A 23,987-nucleotide genomic window follows, 5' to 3' on the forward strand; every position below is an offset into this window, starting at 1 on the left:
TAAAGTTTTGTTTACCATCGGGTATCTTTCCTCATTTTCTCCTGCGTTCCTTCACTCCCTACATGTATGCTCGCTAGTTGAAATTATGTGTCAATCTGATATATTTGAAAAAAAGGCAGGCAAGTGAGACAAAAAAAATGATGGGTTCTTGAAAAGTCTGAAAAGGTTGTCCATGAAAATGTGGGAAACCTGGATTTAAAATAAAATGTAAAAACCTGCATTAACATGCTAATTTTATTGGGAAAAGGGTAAAAGTATGAATATAGATACTCACCACCACCACCATCAGTAGATACGTGACAAAGATTCTGTCTGTATCAGTGTGTGTGTGTGTGTGTGTGTGTGTGTCTGTCTGTCTGCAGCCCTGGGCAGCAATGCAGCTGATAAGCCTTGCATAGCCAGAGTTTGGTTGATGCCTTGATGTTAGTCAAGGTAGCTGAGATGGTGCTAGTTTTAAACTGAGGTCGCAGGATGTCTCTTTGCCCTTGGCCTGTCTGGGACAGCTATCATTACAGACCCAGTGCCTCTCCAGATAAGAGCACCTAGGACTTCACAGCACATAGGCTGTCGCTGCCGCAGCAACCTGCTGTGGTAGCTCATGCTTAAAGGATAATACTTTTTACACATTAATCAGATGGCTCTTTGACCACAGAGCATTGCACGGCCCAGATGAAATTGAAATGCATGGTTTGGTTCCCTGATAATCTCCACATAAACATCAGTAAAGTATTGCCCCTGCTGAAATGAATCATGGGAGCGACTGCGGCAAGTTTGAAAATTCAGAGTCAAAATTGCAGAGATTCAGAGAGTCTCACAAATTTCTCTCTCCACTTCACTTTTTGTAGTTCTTCAGACCATCTGGGCTGTTGGCAAATGTAAACTCTGTGTTGTGAGAGATAGAACATAAAGCTGTTTCACTCTCTAATTCGGGAAGAGTGCATTTAAGTCTGTCACAGAAACGTCACGGCTACACATTCTTCAGGAAGTAATCCTCATATAACCTTGAGACAAATAGATGCCAAAACAAATATTGTTTTCCAATAAATCAAAGGTAATGTTTCCTTGTTGCTTTACACTGATGACGAAGCCTCGAGTTCCCCAAAACAGTGATTAACAACTTTTCTCACCAGCTTCTTGTTCACCTACAAAGCAAAGGACAAATGTGATCCAGCATTTGTTACGTAACATGAAAACGCTTCAAATAATCAATTCTCTGACCTCTAAGTCTTTAATTCTGCCATTTTCAATTTAGCAGTTTAAAGTGAAGTTTATTTTGTGTGTTTTTTTTCCCTCCCTCCTTCCCTCATGAGCAAGAAATTGCCTTTTCGGGCTGTGAAAGCAGCCACTCATTCGTGTTAATTTCTGTGTTGCTTTCCATCAATCGTCCTCCCTCTCTCTCTGGGTTTTTATGTTTATCCCCATCTGTAGGGCTGCCTCTATCCTCCTCCATTCTTCCTTTGTGTTTACGTCTATGAATTTTGAGAAAAACATGTCGAGGAGCTCCCCTTGGTGATGGCAGCAATTTGGCTTTCATATATTCCTATCCTCCAGACACTGCTTAGTGCTGCTGTAGTGAGTGCCTGTGTGTGTGTCTTTGTATGTGTGTGTGTGTTTATTTTTTACAGGATGCTAAAGAGTAATGAAACTTAGCTGTTATTTTGAGCTACACATTCGAAGAGTTCAGCAACGTGGAAGTGAACATTTAGCTGAAAACAATATCATTTAGGCGTTGTCATGCGACTGATTATCCAGAGGCTTTCAGCTTACAGTAAAGGAGGTGCGCAGTGGAGGAGGGCCCGGTGGCGTGTTTCATACTTATAAACCGACAGCTCGTCAAACACGGAGAAGTAATTGAAAAGCAGAAGTGGATAATGATCATTTATTTGTGTGAAATTCGAACCAGGGGTTGAGATAAAGCTGGACTTGTCGGTTCAGAGGCTTGTCTAGCTTTGCTTGGCTGAGTAATTAAATCAGAGAAGCGAGTTCTCCTCAGCTCAGTGCCTCGTCTTGTTTCCTCTTTAATCAGGTGGCTATTAAACCTCTGATTGCACTCCCCATCCTCTGACTTCAGCTTAGCCATTAAACACAGACGGAAAGCTTTTTGGGTTTGTGTGAGTGTGTGTGTGGATGCCTATTGTTTCTGGTTGTAAGGATGGAAAAAAGGAAGAGAAAGGAATAAAGAATTTAAAAAAAAGGACAGTGTAAATTCAATTTAAGAGTCTGAGGTTGTTAGGGACCAAGCAGTGAAGCAACAAGAACACAGGAGTTTAGTCAAAAACAGGGGGTTTTATTTTACCAAAAAATTAGGGAAACATTACAAATCAGGAATTGAACAGGTAGGCCTATAAAAGAGGATATGGTAACAGAAATTGGCTTGATTTCTTTCAAAAACATGGGAAGAGGACAATTACCAGCTTAAGAAGAAATAACTCAGAAATGGACAAGAAATAAATAAAACGTAGAAAATTACCTGAAGAGTAACAAAAACAAGAACAAAACAAAAATAGGAAAGTAAAAAAAAAAACAAACAAACAAGGAAATGACCTGAAAAACTGCTAAAATATTATGATACTTTTTGTTAAACAATTATAAATATAGAATTATGATATATAGTTGACAGTTGACAGTTTTCCCTATCTTTTTAAAATATAATTTTCTAAATCTTCTAATTTCTTGCAATTTTCTAGGACATTTCTTGCCAAGCTGCTCGTTACCTTTTTCCCTGAAAAAAAGGCAGCAAAAGCGTTGATCCAGGTTTCAAAAGGGTTAATGCAACAACTAAACAGGGTGTTAACTGCACACACTGACAGGTCACAATGACACATTAGGAAGCACATATAGTGGCTTACCCCAAACCAAACAACACGAGATAATGAAGATGGACGCCAGCTACCACTAAATACAAAGCAACACTAACTAAATCCAAACCCTGACCCCCCCGTGACATGCCAGCACATGGTTTGGTCCAATAAGCCCTCAGCTTTGCCTTTTGCTCCATCAGGAAGGGTGAAGGACAATCAATATCAAACAATTTGTGTAACCCGACAATGCGAAAATGCATGCAATAAAAGTAAAATATGCAAGGTTAAAAGCAAATAAACAGATTCTGAATTGAACCAGCTTTGTGATGTTAATTGTTTAATTTTAGTTGGCTGTAAAATAAATTAATCTGTGTATAAATAACGAAATAATGAGTTTAAAGAGTGTGAATTGGGACAATAATACTGTGTGTGGCTGTGGCGAGCACAGAGGTAAAGAGGAAACGAGACACGTGGGTGGGGTCATAGTGATATTCCACCACCACCTGCAGTGCGTTATTCCACCTCTTGTTGACCAGATGATGAATACTTCTCACCACAACCATAAATCCGTTTCAAAGAGAACCACTGACCCGTGAGATAAATCTGCGACCTCACGTTTAAACTCAAAACGCACACATTGACACATTAAGCCACGCATGCACAAGCAGACCGGTACCTTTTTCTCTTCTCTTCTCTCCCAGTCATCACGCAGCCACAAATCCTCTTAACACACGCACATTTCATGGACATTTGCAGGAATTGTTTGTATTTCTCTGTGATCAAAAATTCCAAAGTGGCTTCTGCCTCCACATGCTGCGAGTGACATATGACCTCCTCCAAGGTCATCTCAGATTCCTCCTTCTGCACACCTCAGAGATCACCCAGATTAGACTGATGCCCGGCCACCGCCGGCCGAGCTGCCCGCATATATCCATTCATATGTACTCAGCTTACCGCTGTTGGCACGGACAAGGTTGTTCAGCAATGAGAGCTGACCCTTTGGTTTCTAATAGAGAAAATCTGTGGGTTTTTCAACCAAATGTAGGACTTATTGTTTTAGTTTTTATTTAAAAATTTGGAAATGGAATCTGTGTTTTTTTTTCTGAATATTGAGAAACGACTGCAAAATACAAAACTGGGTTTAAATCAGATTATTAAAAAAACTATTTTCAGAGCCTGTAGTTTAAGCATTTATTGGTTTTTTATATTTACTTTGAGGGGCTGTGGCACATAATCAGCAACTCATTTACATTTTCTCTCCTTTTTTTCATTTTTTGTAACCAGAAGCATATCCTCTGTCGTGCTCATTGCAAGAGGACCTTGTTTTTTTCTGTGTTTCGTGTTCTCTTGTGGCAGGCATCACAAAAATGTTTGAGATGCATGGGAACATTAAAATCTAACTGAGTTTTTTTAAACTTAATCGTTGATGAAACTTTTTCTGTGTAAACTGATGTACTATACTCTTTGACTCAATTTGACAGTTCACTATTGTGCATCTGATTGTGTGTTTATCTGTGTGTGTTTTACAGCCCCGGTCATCCTAAACGAGTTAAACTGGACCCAGGCGCTGGAGAGGGTCTTCATTGAGAACCGGAAGGAGGACAGCTCGCTGCGCTGGCAGGTGTTTGGCAGTGCCACAGGAGTGACTCGATACTACCCAGGTAGGCCGCAGGGTACTGAGTCAACAGTCCGCCTTATAACTCACGGCGAGATAAAGTCTAAATTGACCCGAGAGCTCCTCGGCTGCAGAACATTGGCAATCTCTTATCAGATGGCTGTACTAGTAACTAGATAGACAGAATGAAATTATGATTACTTTGATCTAATCTGATATGAAATATCCTACAGTGCACTGGACGACTTATAACTTATTTTCTGGCTCTCTCTTCAGCCACTCCATGGAGGGCGCCCAACAAGATTGACCTGTACGACGTCCGCAGAAGACCTTGGTAAGTGCCGTCTTTATCAAAAGCTGTATCAGGATCAGTGTGATTTTATTTCATTTCTTTTGCTGTTATTGCCTATTAGCCATTTTAGGAAAAATACCAAAAAAACTCCATTATCCTCAACATGTTGTGAAGTTTTCAGAGGTTTTTGCTTCCTAAATTGGAACGTTTGGACTTTTCAAGGGCATTAATGGTGATAGAAAGAACGCTGACAGTGGTGCTGGCACTGCTGAATAATCATCATCCAAAACAAAATCTGGCTTTTAGTGAAATATAGAGTTATTTGCTCACTGATTTTGGATATACACATCCAATTTTAAGTTTGACTTCAATATAGAACCATCAGCAGGTATAAAGAAGTACATTATAAACAGTTTTTACCCATAATAACAAAATCAGCTCTAGATTTGATAAATTCTTATATGAATCTGGCATATTTCAAAGAATATACATTTCAATTTTCTCCCAATTACCCCGGTCCAGATGAGTGTTGGAAGGTGTTCGTTTTGGGCACCAGGTGAGTCCAGCTGAGCGTTGAGAGTGAGGGAGATTGTCTCGCTTGGAGCGGACAGCCTCTAACCAAAACAAACAGCAGCAACCGAGTAAAAGTGCAGAAAATTGCAGAAATTTAACTTGTCATTGCAACACCTGTGCTGTCAGCAGTGGCACTGTCATGCTGTCTTAATATTGTGACAAACTGTTGGGATCTGATCGGAGTCCTCCTCACACATGCTGTTAACACAACAGATTTCTAGCATGTGTTTTATAATGGAGGTGTCTGTTAAACTTTCCTACTGCATGTGCTTATTTTGATGTTGTATTTAACATCAATTGAGGTCTTTTTGTTTTTACAATCTTATTAGTTATTTGCTCATTGCTGAAGTGAAATGGAATAATGCGCTTAACATACGACTGATTTTCAATTATCACATGTACTTCACTGCATTACACTAAAATACTTCTCTCCCAGATGTGGAAGGAAGTCACACATGTGCAAGTCATAAACAAATCTGTAGTTTTAACACTTAAGTTTCAAGCAAATCCCAAGTTACTGTGGTGACAATCAAGCAAGTCGAGTCCCTGCTATTAGTCAAGCAAGTCACAACTCTACTCATAAGGAGTTCTGATGATACAATAAGCTATTAAATCCACTTAGAAGACACATAAAGACACATTCCTGTTTCTTTCATTGTTGGTTTTGCAGTGACGGATGAAGTTGGATGTTGTGGTGGTCGTGTCACTGAATTTTTAGCTGCAGACGTTACATACAGCTGTTTTCTTCTTACTATCTTCAATGACAACATAATCTTTGAATCCGAATTGAATTATTTCTGGACTAGCCCCCTCCACGATAGCTTCCTTGTGCATCCACCTCTGCCTAGGAGGTTGCCAGGTTTGCGGACATTGCTTCAGAAATCACCCTTTCTTGCTTTGAAAGCAAAATGATTTTTCAATATCTAGAGAAATGTAAATAAGTCGAGTCTTTTTGAGTCATCTGTCTCATGTCTGAGTCCTCAATAATGGATACCAAGTCAGAGTCAGATCTATACTTTTATCAATTCCTTGAGGAGAAAAAGAAAAAAGCAAGCATATTCAGTTTTTTTTTAAACCATGGCTAATTATCATAAATACAAATTTAATATTATGTTACAGATCCTATTTTTATCCTATTTTAAGCACATATTTTCTTCTTTTTTTAATTACTTAATATTTTTTACTAAATTCAGGTAATTTTCTTATACTTTTTACTAATTTCTTGCAAATTTGGGGGTGCCTTCCTTTGTTGCTCATTGCCCTTTTTCCATGTTTTTGAAAGAAATCAAGCCAATTATCTCAGGTTTCAAAGAGTGCCCCTGACAAGATCTGGGCAGAGAGCAAGTTTAAAAAGGACAAAAGTTAAGTATTTTTTTTAAAACTTAAAAAAATTCTTTGTTTTTCCTTTAACTGGCACCTTAAGGCATATCTGCGCATTAGATGGCTTTGTGAATGTAACCACATGTCCAAAAACTCTTAAATGGTGCCTTATATTAGGATTCCTGTACAGTGCTTTGTCTCTGGCTCCTGTAGACCTCCTGTGCTCCTTCTACCCCGGAGCTAAATACAGGATGTTGTTTAGTGGAATGAGATCAAAGCGTTTCCCTGACCCATATTTATCTCAGTAAGTGATAATGTTGATGCATTGTCTTTTGCTACAAGGACAAAGCAAGATAGAGGCTAATGTTTTTGTTTAAGTGTCCTCCTTTGCCTGTGGTTCTCTGTGCAACAGCTGATCCCTGCACAGAGTGCCGGGGCGGGCGAGTGTGACGGGCTGGACAGAACTAGGCTGCTTTTGGCCAAACAACCCCTTCACCAAGCCGCCCCAGCTTCCTGTCCACCCTTCCACTTTCAATCTACCTGCCACTGTCACATCGGCTTTGTGGCAGCGCTGCCTGTTGCCTGGTTACAGGTTGGAGTGAACTGGACATAATCATGACAGCAATGTTGATTAGACCTGACCCCGTTTTCCATCTCTGTCTGGATCCAGCTCAGCCTGAGTGGCTGTTTGAGGTCAGCCCGGGCTGTCAGATGAAGTCAACGAGCCCCGACTAAACAAACAAAAGACAAGCAAAAGAAGCTTTTTTTGCATTCTGATGGAGTTCGTATGAAATCTCAAGATCCAAAAATGCACAATCTTTTAAACATCTTTAAATGCAGCCACGTCTGAAAGAGAATGAATGCGTTCGTCTTTAGAAGTAAATTTAATGTAACTTCAGACGCTTATTTGATGTGGGGTTTAAAGGCTCAGTCAAGGTTCAATTTATTCATCCATAATAACATGGAAATTACAGTGCTCCCATCCTAATCAACTAGCGCCAGTACCAAAACACAGCAACATTAATACCCATAAAAAAAAAATAAAACTATATTCCATAATGAAACTGTTAAAAAATAACACCCAAACAACATCAAAACAAAGATTCAAATAAATTAAAATTATAGTTTACAGCCTCCCCACTGTGCAAATTTGTGGTTGTTCTCTTATATCTTCTGTTTGATAAAAAAGAATAATTGTAGAGTTAATAATTTTTCAACCATGTTATTTAAACTGCAGGTATATTCAGATTTAACTGAAAAATTTAATCTCTCATTCAGTTTTGAAGTGACACAGTAGCAGGTAGGGTTGCAGCTGTATACCGGTTTTAAGGTATGACATGGTATGAAAATTGAAGGTTGATGTACTGTGAATGTTTGCTTATCTACATAATGAAAAAAAATGCATCCAGATGACATAATCCCACCTTTATTTTAGTTATTTTTTAAAAAGGAAGACTTTTTTACACATTCTTCTATAAAAAATTGCTTTAAGTTTCAATTATAGTGATAAATCTTTTACGATTTTTTTCATTCCTTTTAGTGTCATTTTAACTGATAATAGTAATAATAATAATAATAATAATTATGTAATGCCAGACACATGATAATGTGAAAAAGGAGGTTAAATAGGGAAGAAGTCATGGAGTCATATTGCATCATTTAATTTGGGTACAACACATGCGCAGTAAAATCTGCTCTGCACCTCTGAAAGGCTCAATAGCTGGCGCACTGTTGTTATTTTGTCTCACTGAGGCGTCCACCGTGGGCCTTAGGTCAGAATAAAATTGGAACGATATGGGTGAGAATTACAGTTCAGCAATGAAAATCCTGAATGAAAGACCATAAACAAATGCTTTCTAAATGAAAATGCTCAGCCAGCACCCATTCCAACATACCCAAAACATTCCGTCAGGCTCAGTGCACCCATTGAGACTTAAAGAGCATACCTGAGTGATACTTTATTTCTATCGCCGTCTGCTGTAACTCTCCAACATCGCAGCTCCAGTTTTCAGCAGTTAGTCAAAGAACCTGTCCCAACCTCTTTTGAAAAGCTTGCTTAAAGCAGCTTCTTTCTGAGACAGATATTGTGTGTTTTGTGAAAATCTTGTACCATTGCAACCCTAGTAGCAGGTTCTTATTGGGGTGACACTTTTGTTTTTTTTACTTTTTTTTTGCCTTTTAACAAAAAAATAAAAGTTACTGCCTAACACCTTGATGTACAGTATCTGCAATCATCAGACTAACGAGGTTAACATCAAAAGTCTCCCTAGTGCTCCAAAGTCACAGTAGCCAGAACTGTAAATATAGAAAAATGCTGAAAATCACAAGCCACTATGTAGCAGAATAAGTTAAAACAAGGATCCTGTCACTGATCTGTCAGCGCTACAACCCCAGTACGCTGGAGTTTAATTCTCCTACACATGTTGTGACTGGGGGACTCCTCCCGGAGACAGGAAGGAACAAGGAAAGAGAAAGATGAGGGGGACTGCTGAGCGGCAGCCGCGCGTGTGACATGGTTAGACAGGGGAAGAGGTGTATTTTTGCAGGAACACCTTGTCACCCCCCTGGTCTTCCATGTTTGTCACTCCTGTCGAGCTTTTCCTCATCCCGGAGCCTAAGACGTTCCTGTGGCCCGTTGCCTAGCAACTTGTGCCCAGCCGCGCTGAGTGGCGGGGCTGTGGCAGGGAGTGTCATGATATGTCAGGTCAGACTTGTGTGATTATAGTCTAACATGCTGTCTCCCCAGCTGACATTCTGTGGAGAGGTTGGCCAATCACACACGTTACAAAAACAGTCCTGGGGGGGTTACAGTAGGTAAACCCGTCATGTATGCTTATGTGACAGTATCAGATAGCAGCATGCGTCATGAGGACAGTAAAAACACGTGAGCAATTATGCAAGTCGTACTGATGCTAAGATGAACGTGCACAATATTTTAAAATCAAACTGACGTTTGAATTCTTCTTGTGTAAGAAAATATAAACTGTAATTATACAAGAGCTATACTTTATTTCCCCCCTTTTTGTAAACTGTTTTAGAAAACAGCATTGAGCTTTATGCATCTCGATGGGTGTTTCCCATGGCAACAGCTGAGTGACATCTGAGAGCCGGCATTACCAGGAGATGCGCTGTCAACTTGTTGGGTGTGTGATTGAAGCATGTCACATTGAACAGCTTAGGAACGTTGATAGAAGACCAAGCGGCAACTTCTGAGGCTGAAAAAGCAAGACAATGTGGAATTACCAAAAACAGTTCCTCACATGGCCACTTGGGGCTGGCTCCAAAACAGAGTCAATCCCCATTGACCCCCATGTTAAAATACCCAACTTTACAGCATAAATATACATGTTTACAGCCTGGTACAAAAAAAAATATCCTCTATAGTTAATTTCCCTGTTCATGACAACTGTGCAAGGGTGATTTTTTTTTTTTTTTTTTTTTTACAAAACTCTCCTGTTAGCATTTGTTAAGGCTTAAAGGTAAGCACATTCATGCCACGGACACTTTCAATGACATGCTGACTTTGAGGCATCGCTAAAATCTGAGTCAGATCCACCTCTTGCTCCTCCACAGCTCCACCCTCTTGTCCAAATATGGTTACTTCTGGCTCCAAAAAACCAAGATGGCAGCGGCTGAAATGCAAATTTTGATGCATCAAAATGGCAGTCCACAAACTAATGGGTAACATAATGGTAGCCACGCCCATTACTTTATACAGTCAATGTACAAAACAAAAGTCCAAACAAACGCCATGGATAAACATACAGGTTTAATTGACTTAACAACTAAATTCATGTGCAGAAATGTGCAAACAAAGACAAACACACGCAGATTACGTTTACATGCACACTAATATTCTACTAATATTCTAAATTTGACAAAATCCGGAATTTGAAATGGGTCATGTAAACAGCATAGTCCGTTCTGATATTCTGAATTAAGCCTTTATCCAAATGAAGCATTTTCCAATTGGGACACGAGAAAATTAATTGGGTTTTAGGAGCATTCTTCGTACATGTAAACAGCACATTCAGAATATGCATCTCAACTGTGGGTTGTTACTGCAGTTTGTGACATATTGCTTCTAGTACACAAACAAACTTACCAACAGTTTGCAAGGCTGCAGTAGACATGCATACCCAGAAGAAAAGCTAACATTTCAGATCGGAAGAATAAAGACACTTACTTTTAAACATCATAAAAGACTTGGACATCAGCAGGTTTTTGGAAATGTTCAAATATCGTAACCCCGACCTTTTCAGAAAGGTGGTTGAGGGGCGTTGGGTGACTCAGTGGATAAAGCAGGAACACCATAAATTAAGGCAATGTCCTTGCTGCAGCGGCCGTGGGTTCGATTCCAGCTCACGGCCCTTTGCTGCATGTCATCCCCTCTCTCTCCCCCTTTCACACTATCAATCTTCTATCCTGTCTATAAAGACAAAAATGCCAAAAATATGATCTTAAAAAAAAAAAAAAAAGGTGGTTGAAAGACTTAAAGAAGGAGGATGTGTTCGCTTGGCCAAACAAGTCCACCTAAATGACAAATCCATGATAAATGACATGTTAGGGCACGTTAATTTGAGTATGCACAATTGCATGTAACCAAGAATATTAGTGAAATATTCATTTTCATTGAGCAGCACAGCAGAAATATTCTTTTCTGAAATATGTGCAAAACCCAGATTGCACATGTAAAAGTCACACTGTATCACACATCCTCCCACACACACTTATCAGCAGTCCTTCCCTCACAAACTCACAGATTCATGAGATCACATGGGCTGATATGCCACGTAGATACTGGAGCTTCACAAATACCACCACACAGATGCAACTGGAGTACACAGATGCAATCTCAGGAACACGCTTCAGTAATGTTTGCACTGACGCTGTCTCTGGGAAGAGTCCTCCACTCAATGACGTGATTTACTATAGACAGTGAAATCAAGGGGCCAGAATTCACGGCCAGTTTGTAGCGTAATAGACCTGTAGCTTTCTTGGGACGGACTGGTGGCGGCACGGCCAACCTGGCCAAAGCTGTCCAGGTGCACCTCAGAGGAACAAGATCGGAGATCCGCCTGCCTCCACAGATGGGCTCTCTCCTCATGTGCACCCCCACCAACAGCCCCAGGAAAATTAATGGTCCAGTCAACACACTTAATTGTCTCCAATTGCTCTGACATTAATTATTAACATTTGTCCATTATAATGTCTGTTCGTGTTATCAAGGGAAGCGAAGCAGAGGGTGAAGTGAGGCAGAGGGAGAGGGGGAAAGCAGAAGGGCGAGGAGAGAAATAACCAGAGACAGGCATGGAGTCCTGTTAGCCAAGCGTTGCAAAGATCCCATTACCTCCCAGGTTCACAACAGCATGTAGGCTATATCACATATTGATTTCTTCAAAAAGTCAATCTAACCTCTTTGTAAATATTATGACTGCTGCTCAGTCCTTGAAGCAGAGGCTCCCCCAAAATACCATTCCTAGTATCTCGTCCTTTCAGTCTTCACCCCACTTCAAGGAGAAGCGACAGAGACACCTGTGTGTTACTGGTGAGACTGAAGGGTGACACAAAGCTTTAGCAGTCCCAATAAATATATTTGACATTTCAGTTTGAGCCAAAAATGTGAGCGACACAGCTGGAGACTTTTTATTCCATCTCAAAAGCAGCAGTAACAGACGAGTACTTGTCTGCTCATAATTGATGCTGATGTATTCCAATATGCATGACTAATTTAATATTCTGTACTTTTTTTCCAGAAGGAAAAGTGGTTGAAAAATTGAGCATAACATTTTTGTGTGTTCTTCTTTGGCATATCCGAAAATATGGAAATGTGAATCTCGGTACCAACACTTCCAATAATCAACAGAAAGTGGAATAAATAAACGGCAGACAACATCTCTTTCTCCTGCAGGCTCTCTGGGCGCTGTCCTCCTATATATATATTTTTTATCTTAATTCAATCTTTATTCGCCTGCCACATCCACAGGAGCACTAAGAGAGCAGCAGTCCATAAAATAATAAGCCCATCAGCACAACACAAATCCACGCACACATGGGAGCGTGCACACAAACACACCTACGCGCACACACCAACACGAGCTGTCTGTCTGTGTTATATACAGTTCACCCATTATTCTGCAGTTACTCTGCTTAGATCTACCCTACATGATGCATGTTTATCAGAGCTCACGCTGGGAAGAAAATTCACACATTAAAGTGGACAAACATACACAGATGGTACTGTATATACATCCTACTCATTATTTTTATATAATAAACATGATTTCCAACAAAAAAAGAAAAAAAAGTGAAACATGAACACACACAGAACATACAGTAAGCTTCCTCTGCACACTCACTGTAGCACATTAAAATCAGCCGAAGCCACTTCATGTATCATGCTACATGTATCCATTGCATGTTTCTGAAATGTATGTAGAAGATAATTCCTCCAATTTAAATGTAATGCACAACACTTTGTGGAGCAGGTCAGGGTGCATAAACACAATCTCCTGAGAGAGTTAGCCCCCCGGCACTGTTAATGTATTGATTTTTACAGCGCTGCGCCATGATAAAACTATTTCATGAATTCCAATGAGACTCCTTTTACCAGACGGCTGCAAAAAGGAGCAAAAATACAATCACCACAACGCTGAATATGTCATTGTGTTCATTGCTTGTATAATGCATTTCTTTTAGATTGATGGCGGGTGGTGGCGTGCTGTAAGGGTGCGGTGGATGTGAACGTTGTCGCTTTAATCTCCTCTCATTTAGAGCAATACCTAGCACCACCTCAGCGTAAAAGCACATGTCTGCGAGTCAGACCTTATCTCGACTGTACATATTGTAATGGTATAAACACATTTATGTCATGACATACATGATGTACGCTATGGCTTTTTGGTATGTTTTTTTTATGGGTGTACAAGTCACTGCTGCTGCTGTTGCGAAATTTGTTTTTGAGTTTATTGGCTTAATAATATATCATAGAATGGAAAAAAAACATTGGTCATTTAATGTCAGACAGTTACATGATATTTGCAATAAGCTATTAGCTGAAATGCCTTCTGTTACAGTGTTGAGATATAATGCAGGCCTCTGTATTTTGCTCAGTGGTTATTTCCCTTATTAGTAAACATGTTTTTTATTAATCAGCTTTTCCAAAAGGTTTTTTTTAAGAAGCAAAAATTGTTAATGCAGGCTTTCAGGGCCAAAGGTAAATTTGACTTACTTACTGTCCAAAACCAAAAAATATTAAATTACAACTACATAAAACATGTAAAAGGCAGAACATTTTCACATTTGAGAAGTAAATGTTTGACATTATTTTTGCTTGATAACAAAAAAGAAACTCTAGGGCTAAAAAAATTAAGCCAACGCTGAAGTGCCAAAAACTGCAGTTTCTCGAACAGCCACTTGAGGCTCTAGACCCCTATGTTAAAGTGCCCAACATTACAGCACCCGTTAAAATTTTACTAAGGCTTTAAATTATGCATAATAAAGGGCGTAAGTGCTTTGAGTTACAGGCTGTCTTCAAGTGTCACCACAGTCTGTGAGTCATATCCACCCCAGTTCCACCCTCGTGTCCAAATTTGGTCACTTCAGTCGCCCAAAATCCAAGATGACTAAAGCCAAAATTCTGAACTTGAGGCTTCAAAACAGAGTTGACAAACCATTTTCCGGCTGTTCTATCAAATAAAGGCAATAAAAGCTCTAAAAAAAACCAACTTTGAAACGTGACAGATTGGCGAGAACAGTCAGATTGAGAAACATCTGTAGAAATCAGATTGGAATCGCATTTCAGACCGCCTCTCTTCACTAGATGAAGAGCAGCCAGAAGACAGGCGAGCGCGTCAATTAGTAGCCTGTCTAGGCAGTCCCTCAGTGGCTTTAAGTTTAGGTTTAGCGGCTATATATTATGCATGATGAACAGGTATAAACACAATGAAATCACGTACAGTAAGAAGCTGTAATGAGCTGCCCGTAGAGTAATAAAAGAGCTGACACCTTCTCATATGTAAATGCAATAATAGTGTGTGAAATATAGTGCTGTCAGTAGTTATGGCTCAGCATCAGCGGTTAGATACTGACCATAAGTTAGAGTGAACGGACAGAGAGGCCATAGGCTGATATGTTGTGTCTGCTGGCTGATGGTTGATGGTTGTGTCGCGTTGGAACAGAATGGGCAACAGGGCTCAGTTCAGCACCAGCCAGGCCCATCTGCTTGTCACCTGGCCTTGGCACGCAGGAGACTGGGTAATGACAGGGAAAGAATGGCATCAGTGGGCAGAAGCTGAGAGGTAATTACTGACTGGAATCCATGCAGAAACAACACATCTGGATCCATGAGTCAAAATGTGGAGAATTATACACTGATACCGGCCTCAATTCATGATTTTTATCTGTCAGAACCGCATATCAGCCCTGGAGACCGAAAATCCTTGACTCCATCCCGCTCCCTCTGATCCTGATGTTCTCCGCTCAGAGGCACGGAGAAAATTCAATTGTACTTTAGGCAATGGAAAGGGAGAGAAAGAGAGCAGTGCTGATACACCAAGACAATCTGTGGGGAAAATCAGCCATGGCAGCACTATAGCTTCAGTGTTGAGTGACGCTATCCTGGCTCATGTGTTACTCCTCTCTACTCCATCACTGCTCACACATTCCTCCTAAACCCCATTACTGCTGATCAATGCCGCCTCTTTCACAGTTAGAGAGAAACGATCTGCTTGAAAGTGATATTTTCTCTGCAGATTTTAGGGCCAAAGCTTGTGCAGTTCCCCATTGTGCGATTTTACATTTGGGCTGTGGAAGATGACCTATAATGACTACTAGTAATGGAAGTCTGCATTGCCTTATAATTAGCACTTAGCCCCTTCAAAATAACTCGGAAGTCCCATTAAAGGACTATTCTCCTCTATGAGAAATAGACTGACCAGAGAAGTTAATGAAATCCTGCAGTTGGTCTGCAGGCAGCAGCCGTCACCAAATGACCCTCCTTCAATCTCCAGAAGGGGTGTCTCCGTCCGCGAGCCTGAGGGAGTGAAGACGTGGGCCACATTTTGACCGAGTTTCCGTCCTGCATCGGTGATCGCTTTCAAGAACCCCATCCGCTCGAAAGAAAGAAGCCGCCGCTGTGTGGAGTCTCAGCCCTCTCCCCCCCTCTCCCTCTCGACTCCCTCAAATTAAGATTTCAGTAATTAAATTGATAAAAGTCATGCATGCCAATATGCCTCATGGTTCCAGACCTGATTTCATACGCCACACAGTTGTGGAGAGCTGCGGAAGTTCTACCTTTGATGTGGCATTCTTTATTATTGAAAATAATTGGATTCTCCCTCCTCCCTCCTTCACTCTCTCTCTCTCTCTCACGCACACACACACACACACACACATTTTGCCCATGTTCACTCTGGGCATGCTCAGTTAATCGACCTCTTGCAGGGCAGCGCTGGTGCCGAGTCTCTGTTCCATCTGGGGGGTTTCAGGCAGCTTTTCAGCAGAGCGGGGCCCAGGTTGTGTCTGAAAAACGGATTTGAGCGGGCCCAGGCGGTGTGCTGAGGGACGTCCCTTCAACACGGGTCAGGGGTCATGCTGCAGGTTGGAGTGGCTCCTGCCAGTGAGTGGGAGTGGCGAGACTTGTGGGAGCAGTGGCGAAGCCTACTGGGGCTCTGTTGCTCTACCTCCATATCAGCTTGGCCGAGCATAAGAAAAGAGCCTCTCTGGCCCACAGGCAGCTGGCTTCTCTCCACACTCAGCGGAACGGCTGATAATCAGCAGAAAGAGACCCCTGATGATTACTCTGCCTCTGCCTAAGACGGCTGCTAACTGCTCGCCTGCTCACTCCTCAGAATGTCAAACTAGTCCTCTCATCTGAAACTCCCCCTCCCCCTTCCCGGTGTGCCATAGAAAAGCCTGCGATGTCCATCAATCTCTGCTCTCTTTGTATCAGGGCTAAATGTGAATTTAATTGCCACTGGAACAGAAAGAGGGAATTTTTGATTTCCCTCTGTATGTCATCCTCTATCAACCGTGGACAGATGTTACGTGTGCGCCTCTTCCAGGACACTAGTTGTCTGGCCTTGCAGTGCCGTCTACGCCTTGTGGGCCTACGCTGTGCCGTGGCTGCCACACACCCAGAACAGCCCTATTTTAGGAGTTGCTTTGCAGCAGAAGCATAATGGTCTTAAACAGCTTGTGCCTCCCCCCAACAAAGGGACCGCCAGAGTAAATAATGCGTTTGACGCCCAAGTGATGAGTCATCAAAGAAGCAGAACATCAGCTATCTTATTTTACTGACAGCACTTAGCTCAGCACAGGCTTTCCACAGTGCAGGTCAGCACCACTCAGGCTGCTCCTTGACAAGTTTATATAAATTTCAAGTGACTAAATATAAAGCATATTAGACTGTATGAGTCACCATAGCGTGACTGTAAAAGAAAAGCAATTTTTCCAAGTCATTTCTGCTCATTTCCTGTTGTTAAACCATGATATGAGTGGGTACTTCTGTTTCTTGAAATAATTATGAGTATCCTAAACAATCAAGGAAGGCAGTGTGTGATGGATAAGAGTACTTCTAAAACAAAGTGACTATCATGTTTAGAGTTGGGTACTGTTCACATTTCAACAGATACCAGTGCTGATATCTTGAGTTTGGAGTTGATACCCAACTATACTTTCTTTTTTTTTTTGGTACTTTACTCTTCCTGAAGGGTAATCAACATTTAATTTTTGAGAAAGCTGCAGCCAACAAGCAATTTTGCTCCTCTGCTTTTTTCTAAACATGAACAGAGCCAAGTCTCAGTCTGTCCTTCTGTCTGCTTGCTTGTGAGCGTGTGTCTACTCTCTTGCTCTCTGCTGAGACACAACTGACAAATATGCAAAATAAGTACCTAATTTAAAAAAAAAAAACAAAAAACAAAACAGACCAGATAGATCAAAACTACTGGGAAGCTAGCAAAGCATCAAGGCTTTGGGGTTCTATGCAACGCTTCTGCTTCCTTTATGCTGCTGCTTCTGCTTCCCGACTGCAAATTTGCACCTCCCAGGATAGTAAGGTGATGGCCCACCTTACTCTGCCTCTGATTGTCTGATCCTGACATTCTTACCCTAACCCTAACCAATCTTACTCTTCTTGCCTAAAACTATCCAACCAAAAAAGAAAAAAAAAGAAAAAGAAAAGGAAAAAAAGCTAATTTGCTTTGCAGCTTCATAATGTGGTGCTTTGTGGTGGTCCAGCTTCCTGCCTGTTTCTATCCAGTTGTGTTCTTAGGTACCAGAATTTGGCACATATTGATTTAATTTTAATCAATAATCGGTAGTACTGATGTCGTTCAGTTGGCATCCCTAAAAAGTACCTAGTTTGGAAACAGACGCCAATTTATGCTGACTGATACTGAAAATAGAATTTGACCATCTATTGGCAGTTTTTAAAGAAAACAAAAACTGTTAAGAAATCACTCTGATTAAACATCTTGTGAAAAGAAGAAATTTGAAATCAACAGGTCTCTGTCACGGCTTATTGTGGCATGTAACTGATTTAAATCATGTCACGTTTTTCAAAATGTATAATGTGGTTAGCTAATTTAAACCTCTGAAACCTGAGCAAATTGGCTTGATTTGTTTCAAAAACATGGAGAGAAGGTAATGAGCAATGAAAGACTAAATTAACCTAAAATCAGCAAGAAATTAGTAAAAAGTAATGAAAATGACCTGAAAATTAGTTTTTAAAAAAAGTAATAATAATAAATGAATAAAACACACACAAAGTGAAAAAAAAAAACTGAAAAAAAGCCGTTAAAAATATAATTATGTAACATGATCTCAAATATGTACAATATGTACCATGTATGATGGTCCTAAAAATAGTTTTTCCTTAGCTTTATTCTTTTTTTCTCTAGCCATTTTAGCTTTTTAAAAACAGCTAAAAAAAATTTTTCTAAATCTGCTGATTTCTTGAAATTTGTGAAACATTTTGTACCAAGTTGATCACTGCCTTTTATTCTGTTTTTGAAAGAAATCATACCAATTTGCCCTGGGTTCAAAGGGTTAAATATTTTAAAAGGCATCTAACAGAAGCGCAAAAAAAGTGATGTCGCTTCAGGTTTCAAAGGGTTAAGCAGGATCTAAAATTGATAGAATGCAATATAGATATATCTGAATATCAAAAACCAGTTAAAATACATTTAAAAAATCTCATCCCTTGTTGAAATATTAATTTGGTTTTTGGTACAAATGAACAAATGTATGAATCCTCCCTTTAGACACAAGATGTTTGCATGTTTTTGACCCAGCACTACGCTCATCTTTACAGACGGCTCGTGTGCTTAGGAGGTTGTAGTGCTGGCCGCTTTTAGTGAATGTGTTATTATATACTTAGTCCATAAACTAGCAATTACTTTGGCTTATGCAGTAATTATTTAGAGTAGGCATTGTTATTCAGTAAAGAGGAGAATCTCTGTTGAAGTCAGCCGACAGTAGCTGTAGCCAACACTGAAGTATACATAACACAACTTATTAACTCTTCTAAGCACATAAGCCTTTTCAGTATTCTGTAGCTTAAGTGGGCTCAGCCATGGCCGCTCCACATTATCATGGCTCAGCTCATTGTGGCTCTGGCTCCTTTTCTTCAGTGCAATTCTCAAAGATTACGGTAACAAATTAAAGTCCATTCTTTGTGTCTTTTGTGCAGGTATATCCAAGGTGCATCGTCTCCAAAGGACATGGTCATCATTGTGGATGTGTGAGTATCTTTCTCCCCAGTCTCTCTCGCTGCCTCCTCTTTCAACATTTCCCCCTGGTGGTAGTGCATATCGTCTGCAAAGGGCGCTAGTGCCACCTGTTGGTCTGAGGAAAGTTAAAGGGAGGCAAACGCTGCTCATTTTCTCACCGTAACTGAAGTACATTGAATCACCGTTTAAAATATGTATTTGTGATTTCGAATGCTAAACATGGAAATTCTAATGAGCAGAAACATATCTTTCACAAGTTAGGAAAATGGACAAAGGCTTTCTTGTAAATCTAAGCCGCTGAGTGTTTCATTGTGTCTTCTCTGCAGGAGTGGAAGTGTCAGCGGACTCACACTGAAGCTGATGAAAACCTCAGTGATAGAGATGCTGGACACTCTATCAGACGACGACTATGTGAATGTGGCCAGGGTGAGTAGAAGCTTGCATCAATTAATGATACAAATCACTCCCGAAAGCACCAATAACACAAATATTTGCTGTATTCATTTAACAGGTGGTAATCAAGCAGGGAGTAGGTGAACGGCACAGTGTGCTCACGCTGCTCTCAGTTGTTTGCTCGCAGTGGAAACACTGCACTTCCCTCATTATAGTGTATTTACTTTCCCGCACCGCCGTTGTCCATACGGGATTTGTCTCTCTCTCTCTCTCACTCTCCCTCTCTGCTGATTACCAAGCTTTCTATTAGAACTAATGTTTAGGGGGATATAAACTTTATCCTATATTGCAGGACAGATAACACACACACACATACACACAAACACATCCATATGCTCAATGTGGTGGCTCTGTTTGGAGACTTCCTTGGGTAATCCTTCATAATCCATTGCTCTTAGCCACTGTATGCCTCTAAATCCCAGCTCTAAGAGCAAGAAATGAGCATAGTAATCTGGGTGGGAAACGCATCTGATTTTCACCCCTATAAAGAAAGTGAAGGCTTACTAAATCTCACTGAGTCATTTGTAAACACAAAAGACATCAATAATCAAAAATTAACTGAAAATAATCATCAAATACCGTCTGTGGTGTCTTCACGCTTCAGCGTTTTTCTTTATGTGAAACTCTGGCTTCACTTCTGTAATGGCAACAGAATTAGTAATCATAATACAGAATAATAGATTATAGATAGTAGATGTAAGTCAGTTTTTTTCTTCTGAATCTGGTTTCACAGCTACTGCATTTCCCCAAGGTTTAAACAAGGTATCTGCAGATTTTTTAATTGTCTAAAATTTAATTACAAATATTAGGCCTCAAAAGTCATTAAATAGTCTTGAATTTTAACTTGGTGTCTTAATTAAATAATAAGAATAACCTTTATTTATAAAGATGAGTCTTTATGAATTTAGATTATTATAAAATTAATAAATGACTATTTTGAACAGATAAGTTTTAAGTGATTTAAAAGATGTCACAGATTATTCCAGTCTTAACATTTTATCTAATTTAATTTATCCATTTTTAGTTTCTTTTGCTCAAAATGAGTCAAGCTCATCTGTGTGAAAGTTGTAACAAATCTTTAAATCTTAAACTGACTTTTTAATTTAAACCTGCAACTCACCTGTTGGCAAAATGTAGATTAAATTTACTCACACTGATAACCATATTCCTACTTAAAACCTACCTCTGCTCAGGACCACATATATATACTTACCTGTGATGAAAGAAAGAGAAAAAAAATTATCTTGAAAATGTCCTTTTAATTGTTACATTTAGGTGCCCGATGCTTGTAGACACCCTGTTTTAAGACACACAGAAGTGACACAGTGATGAATATTGAATATGTGTCTATACTTTTGTGTGTTTGATTTCTTTGTCTGCAAATGTAAATATGACACCAGTCCGTGAGAAATGTCGGCTTCTCATGCACATAATGTTTTACATCAATCTGTCTTGAAAATGTCAGTAGATTTTGAAGTTGACCTTCAAGAAGAAACAGCATTTGAAACCTGCTATTACAGACATTGCTACTAATGTTGTAATCATGCATAGAAACGGCACACAAGTTAGAAAAAAAAAAAAAAAAAAAAAAAAAAAAAAAAAAACATCCACTCCCGACACACAAACCTGCACCCCCCCCCCCCCCCCCCCCCCCCCCCCCCCCCCCCCCCCCCCCCCCACACACACACACACACACACACAGACAGTTTTAGGCTAATTTGGTGGATGGGATGAGACAGATGATATTACCTTGGCTGGGTTTCTGTTCAGTGGTTTGCACTGGCGTTTCAGGTGCACCTGTTCTTTGTGTGGAAAGTTGTAATTACCAGTGTTTACTGCCAGCCAGAGAGTAGCAGGGCAGCTTACATCTGCACACACCCACGTCTGCATCCTGCCGCCATGAACTACACACACAGAAACATACGGAGATGCACAGTCTCACAAATGTTGGACACGTACTATATACAATTTGCTCATGAGCGTTTGTTTGCATTTCCTCTTCTAGTTCAATGAGAAGGCCGATGCTGTCGTTCCATGCTTCAGGACTTTGGTCCAAGCCAATGTTCGGAACAAGAAGATCTTCAAGGAGGCCGTCATGCATATGCAAGCCAAAGGAACCACAGATTACAAGTCTGGCTTCACATTTGCCTTTGAACAGCTCCTCAATGTAAGCGCCAACAAGCCTTTTGGGGAGGGGGGGTGATGGAAGAGTGGATGTTTGTGTGTTTGTGCTTCCAGAAAGTCCAGTAACATGCTGGAACTATGTACTATAGCTCCAGCATGTTATTATACAACCTGTCAAATCCAGTTAATAAATCTGAATTAACGGGGATGAAACAGCGCTGACAGTGAGTCGTCCAGGTTTGTAGAAGACATTTCCAGACTACTGTCATTGTCGAGTGTAAGTGTGATAATCGCTGCCGCTGTTGCGATGGAGTGACGTTTGCAGCAGCCAGCACCACGGTGAGATCTGTCAGCAGCAGGCGTCCACGTGCTCTCGACACAGGTGCTGCCTCAGCTCCGTATGCTGCTGTGTATTTTAAGAGGCTGCCACCCTAATGGGCTCTGATGGGATGATTGATGAGCGCAGCCCAGAGGAGATCAGCCACAGACACTTTATATTCCTCTGGTGGGCTTGGAGGCATAGAGCCAAGTGCCAGCTGCCCCCCTCCCCCTCCCCCACACCACCTTCTCTTGCCAGCAGAATGAGAAATAAAAAGGCCCGTTTAATCGCTGTCTGTGGCAGACTCACTCCTGTGATTGGTGGCAGAAGCACAATAAAAATATGTAATTGTGGCAATATTATTTATCTTTATTAGAATCTTGTCAGATTGACATGCCACTGGCCTGCATATCAATAGCAGCTGCTGTGCAGGCAGGCGGGGGGAGTTTGTATCAAAGCTGAATACTAAAAACTGGTGCCTGGATATGAGCATAAAGTGCTGAAATCAAATTTAACGCTAGAGTAATGTTGTATACTTTAAATGAAATCCCTAATATGAGGAAGGAACACACTACGAAATTTGTAAATGTATAATGAAAAGATAAGAATAAAAGCTTAGGGGTCTATTGCAGGAAAATTTACTATGTGAATATGATGATGTGGACTGTGAGAAATCTTTTTACCTCAGTATGGAGGGTCTAACTGCTCATTATGCCATGCATTAGTAGACTGCTCATAAACTCTAAAGATGTTAAAATAATGTTAGAGTGAATTTACAGGAAGACATGAAACTCTCTCCATCCTACACTGGAAACTGTCCACATTAACCATCAGTATTAAATGGAAAACACAAAACAAAACCATATCAATACCCACATACTTATGTAAGCATAAAAGATGGTACATTTATTTTGGTATGATTATTGGTATGATTAATTTTAAAGAAATGGTTGATACATTGCAGCAAGTAAAGCTCTACATCATCGTGAGCGTCATTATTAAAAGACATGGTGTTGAGAGTAAAGAAAAGAAATAAACGGGGCGCCCAGTAGCTCACCTGGTAGAGAAACCTTTGTTGAAAGTCATCAACTCTGTCTCCCCTTTCTCACTGCTGCTGTCCTATCCTACAGAGGCAAAAAAGGCCCAAAAATATATCGTTAAAAAAAAAAAAAGAAGAAATAGACAAAAATAAGTTGCACAAACAAAAGTGGAGGACCCAGACCACAGTGAATTAAATAAAAGGAGTACAATCCTATACACGGGAGATTCTTAGCCGTCAATAAAAATCTGCACATTAAATCACACATATGAAAGGATTCTTCTAAACGACCCTTTAATTGACTGAGGTCTCTACCACTGCATCTATCCAATGTGCTTTGGCTCTTATTAAAGTTGTTATGCCTTTAAATAATCCTGGACGCAGTCATCATATCTGCTAATAATTACTAAGAATACACAGTTTGATATATTTGATACTTGCAATCTTTCCCACAGTGAGTTTGAATCAGGATTCAAAGAGATCGCTTATTTATCAGTAGGACTGTGTTTCAGTACTCAATACCTTTAAGGTATTGCATGAAAAACCCAGTAATAGAATGTATCTAAACCTATTTGATACTTTTTGCATCGTTGTCTAAAAAAAAAAAGTATGGTTTCGCTTAAATTTTATCAACAAAAGCCTCAGATTTTATGCGTTGTATAATGGGTGCACTCCTACAGCAGTTCCAATACATACAGTCTGTGGTGCGGTGAAGTTGAA

The 23,987-nt window shown here is 40.3% G+C and overlaps 1 protein-coding gene across 1 annotated transcript in view; it reads left to right on the top strand.

Moving 5' to 3' along the window:
- cacna2d2a (calcium channel, voltage-dependent, alpha 2/delta subunit 2a) overlaps positions 1-23,987 on the top strand; it is a 99,130-nt gene that overhangs the window by 40,402 nt on the left and 34,741 nt on the right. Inside the window, exons 6-10 of the mRNA XM_042506155.1 lie at positions 4,331-4,462; positions 4,693-4,750; positions 19,293-19,343; positions 19,659-19,758; positions 21,791-21,952. Coding sequence (XP_042362089.1) covers positions 4,331-4,462; positions 4,693-4,750; positions 19,293-19,343; positions 19,659-19,758; positions 21,791-21,952 — 503 coding nt within the window. The remainder of the gene's footprint in view (positions 1-4,330; positions 4,463-4,692; positions 4,751-19,292; positions 19,344-19,658; positions 19,759-21,790; positions 21,953-23,987) is intronic.

This window comes from Plectropomus leopardus, chromosome 2 (genome assembly GCF_008729295.1).
Source record: "Plectropomus leopardus isolate mb chromosome 2, YSFRI_Pleo_2.0, whole genome shotgun sequence".
Taxonomy (NCBI): Eukaryota; Metazoa; Chordata; class Actinopteri; order Perciformes; family Serranidae; genus Plectropomus; species Plectropomus leopardus.